The sequence below is a fragment of the Austrofundulus limnaeus genome, unplaced genomic scaffold (genome assembly GCF_001266775.1).
Source record: "Austrofundulus limnaeus strain Quisiro unplaced genomic scaffold, Austrofundulus_limnaeus-1.0 Scaffold1892, whole genome shotgun sequence".
Classification (NCBI taxonomy): domain Eukaryota; kingdom Metazoa; phylum Chordata; class Actinopteri; order Cyprinodontiformes; family Rivulidae; genus Austrofundulus; species Austrofundulus limnaeus.
The window spans coordinates 1-3838 of NW_013954294.1; the positions used below are offsets into that span (position 1 = coordinate 1).

At 46.9% G+C, this 3838-nt stretch overlaps 2 protein-coding genes across 2 annotated transcripts in view; both read right to left on the bottom strand.

Moving 5' to 3' along the window:
- Positions 1 to 6: 6 nt before the first annotated feature.
- LOC106536601 (chromodomain-helicase-DNA-binding protein 1-like) lies at positions 7 to 361 on the bottom strand (the record flags this gene model as incomplete). The annotated part of the gene is made up of 2 exons (XM_014033911.1): positions 150 to 361; positions 7 to 76 (listed from the first exon to the last, which is right to left on the bottom strand). Coding segments are annotated over exons 1-2 (257 nt in total), but the record flags the coding sequence as incomplete, so codon positions are not given.
- A 40-nt stretch (positions 362 to 401) lies between these two features.
- LOC106536602 (chromodomain-helicase-DNA-binding protein 1-like) overlaps positions 402 to 3838 on the bottom strand; it is a gene marked incomplete in the record, with an annotated part of 19148 nt that continues 15711 nt past the window's right edge. Inside the window, 1 exon segment of the mRNA XM_014033912.1 lies at positions 402 to 578. Within this exon segment, the coding sequence (XP_013889366.1) occupies positions 461 to 578 (118 nt within the window).

Genomic DNA, 3838 nt, shown 5'->3' on the forward strand with positions numbered 1-3838 from the left:
TACTGCTTTCTGGGTTCATCTGACCTCACCTCCAGCGCTGTGAACAGGCCTCCTTTGCCCCACCAGCCCGAGTCATCTGCACAGACATGGTGTCTTTTCATGTGTGGGACATGCAGAGACACGTGTGTGCGTGCGACGCGCTGTCTTACCAGCACGGTGGAGGATGATAGCATCTCCTTTAGCAGCGTGCGGATGAGTAACATCTCCCAGAACGTAGCGGATCTCTGTGACGGTCGAATCTGCGGAGCGCATGCTGCTGTCATCTTCCTCCTCTTCCTCACTGTCCACAGCCTGCAGACACAGGGACCTGTAGCCACAGGACTCCCACCAGACCATTCTAAAAATATAAAAAAATAAAACCAGAAGACACTTACATATCTTTGTGAGTTCTGAGTAAACAGTTTAGAAAAACGAAATATTTTATTTATTTATTTATTTATTTATTTATTTATTTATTTATTTATTTTTGCTGTTTTTGCTCATGTTGGTGTTTCTTCATGTCCTCCCGTGTCTTGACTCTCTTCCCTCCTCTGACGTCACAGCTCCGGCTCTGTCTCGGAGAGAGAGGTTTCCTCTTCCTTGCTGGGATCACAAATGCTACTGAAAGTAAAACCTAAAAAGAAAAACAGAAAAAATGAACTCTTATAGGGATATTATTCAATAAGCACAATTTTTAAAGGGGCTATATCATGTAAAATCAACTTTTTTGAGTTTTATATCATGTTATAATCTCATCAAGAACATGTCCAGAGTCTTGCTTTGACTCATTCATGCATGTTTGAGAAATCCTGCAGTGTCCTGAGGCAGCKAGGCAGAGGAGCAAAAATGACRCGTTGGGACTAGAACCACGTTTTGGGATCAGCTCCGCCTCTGGGCTGTGTCTCCAAGCCGAGCATCCAAATCACAGAGTGATCACAGAATTTTTGGTTTGTTGTGTTGCATGTTTTTCTGATTTTGTTTTGCTTTGAGGTGACACTACCATTCCCAGTTAGAGATGCCCACAACAGCGGCGCAGGTGTTTTCACTTAGCTTAGCAGTGTGCAGAGGGACAAGGACATCAAAAGAGGCAGTTGGAACTTTCTCTCCAGAGAGAGGAGTCAGAGCGAGAAAGACTGCGGGTGCGGAAGCAGCAGTGTGGCGAGGACTGAATGACTGAGGGACTGGGTGCCGCAGAGGTTCATTCCCCCTGGTCGCTGTCGAAGAACGGCCAACCGGTGTCGGAGTACCAGGGCTTGGATCGCTGTCAAGGAGAGGACGACCAGTGTCGGAGTACGAGGGCTGGATCTCTGTCGAAGAACGGACGACCGGCATTGGAGTACGGGGGTTCGGACCGCCGTCGGGATTCGCTGCGGCCGTGGAGGATCGGTTGGCTGGCGACAGAGTGACTGAGCTCGGAAAGGACTGCGCCCCTCTGTTGGGCCAGCTAAGAACATTTTTTTTCCTACACAGGCTTGTCCTTTGATTCTGTTGCACCTTATTGCCTTGCAGCATTTTTTTTGGACTCYTTGTTTTTGCTCCAAATAAATCATTAAGTTTTATTAACTGACTCGTCTACTGAAGCTCTGCTCACAGTTCCTGCAGTTTTTTTTAATTAGTAATCTGCCACTCGGATCCCACAGAATCTGGCGTTGTCTGTATAGGATTGCGAGCAGTATTTTAATAGATTTTGTTATATTTTTTAAAGAAAAAGGGACAGAAATTTTTATTGTTTTATTATTGTATTGTATTTTTTAAAGAGAGAGAAAATGATGATGCCCATTTATCCTGGTGCCCCATGGATCCCTAAATTTGAAGGGCAAAATCATGGTGCCAGATATAATGAGTGGAAGGAGCAAATACAAGGTCTTTTAGATGCAAATGATTTACCTGAAGCACATAAAGTAAAGATTCTGATTGGTGTTTTGTCTGGGTTACCCAGATGCCAAATCAATGTGCTTTGTGATGATGAGCGTGATAAAGTAGCAAAAGTATTTTCAGTTCTGGATGACTTGTACATAAAGAAGGTTCCTGTGTCTGCTTTARGGTCACAATTTTTTGGTTGTGTGCAGAAACTGGGTGAGCCTGTTCAGGCGTATGGGCTCCAGTTGAGAGAGCTGTATCGAAAACTACAGAAAAATGATGCAGCAGAGGCACCCACTGATGCCCACCTTAGGGACCAATTCCTGCTTGGCCTGGAGGATGGTACCATGCTTCAGATGTTAAAGCGAGCTGTGCGTGTGGACCCTGATGCAACCTTCAGTGATATTCAACAGGAAGCTCTCTTATTGGAAGAAGAACAAAGTCCCAGATGGCCTGAGGTGACATGTGCTGTGGTAAGGGACCCTAACCCTGTTCGATRTCACCAACAGAGTGACGTGTGGAAGCAGGATCTGACAAAGGAACTCATGGAGGAGGTGAAGGCCCAGATGAAGGACCTTGCCCGTGAGTTAATTAAAGACCAGAGAGCAYCGGGTCCAACAGAACCACCAGTACACTCCAGGACTATCCCTCCACATCTCCGGGGAAAATGGCGCCAGGACCATCACACCAGCTACCGATGGGACGAGGGTAGTAGGCCCATCTGCAGGGTGTGCGGACAACTGGGTCATGTAGCCCGGTTCTGCAGAGAGCCCTCTGTAAATCAGCCAGCTTTAAACTAGCACACCCTACTGTTGAGGCCCATGCAGTGGGGATAGGTCAACAAGACCATAGGGCCTCTACAAATTTAGTGGGGAACTGCCCATTTGTGGATGTTTCTGTGGGGGGAATTGATTTGATGGGACTTTTGGACACTAGCTAACAAGTGACACTGATGCAACAGAACCTGTTCCTTGAACATTTTTTTGACCGCATTGTTAATGATGTTCCCACTTACATCCAGCTTAAGGCGGCYAATGGCCTTAAGATCCCCTGCATAGGCTATGCCCTAATGGACCTAAAAATTGAGGGTGTTGATGTTAAKCAAAAAGGTGTTTTTGTTGTGACAGATGAATGCTCCACAAACCCCTTCATTATTGGCATGAATATAATTAGACCTTGCTGGGATGTGGTTTTTCGTAATCCTGGGAGGCCCTTGTCCTTTTGCTGCTAAAACACTAGGTCCCAGCGGGCATGGCAGAAGGCTTTTTCCCTTTGCCACAGGACAGCTGTTGCCATGGAGGACGAGTTTAAGGGATATGTCTGGCCAGCTCAGCGATGAGGAGTCAAGATTCCAGCAAGAAGCGAGGTGGTGATCTGYGGACGAGCTCGAGCAGGACCAGCAGGTGGAGARTACTGCGGCCTGGTGGAGGCCCTGGAGGAGCTTAATACTGTCTCAGTGGCCTGCACCCTCGCTGTCATCAGAAATGGTAGGCTCCCTGTTCATCTGAAAAATTTGAATAACTTCCCAGTCACCCTAGGGCGTTACCAGAAGATTGGCTGCCTCTACCAAGTTGGCAATGTAGATGTCCACGGGGGTCGAGATGTTGACCTAGCTGTCGATGATGATGGTGTGGTACAAGTCAGGCTGGTGGAAGCTGTGGATRCCCCAGAGGAGGGCCAAAGCTTCAGCTTACAGAGGTTAGTGGAACAACCAGTGTTGACACCTGTCAAAACTGGTAAGTTGACCACCCTATTACAAAAGTAGGAGAAAGTTTTTTCTAAACATGATGAGGACTTTGGTCGGACAGATGTTGTCCAGCACACCATTCCAACGGGAGATGCCCCCCCCCCCCCTACAAGGGAGAGGTTCAGACCACTGCCACCATTCATGTACAGCTGGTAAAATAAGTATTGAACACGTCACCATTTTTCTCAGTAAATATATTACTAGAGGTGCTAATGACATGAAATTTTCACCAGATGTCGGTAACAACCCAAG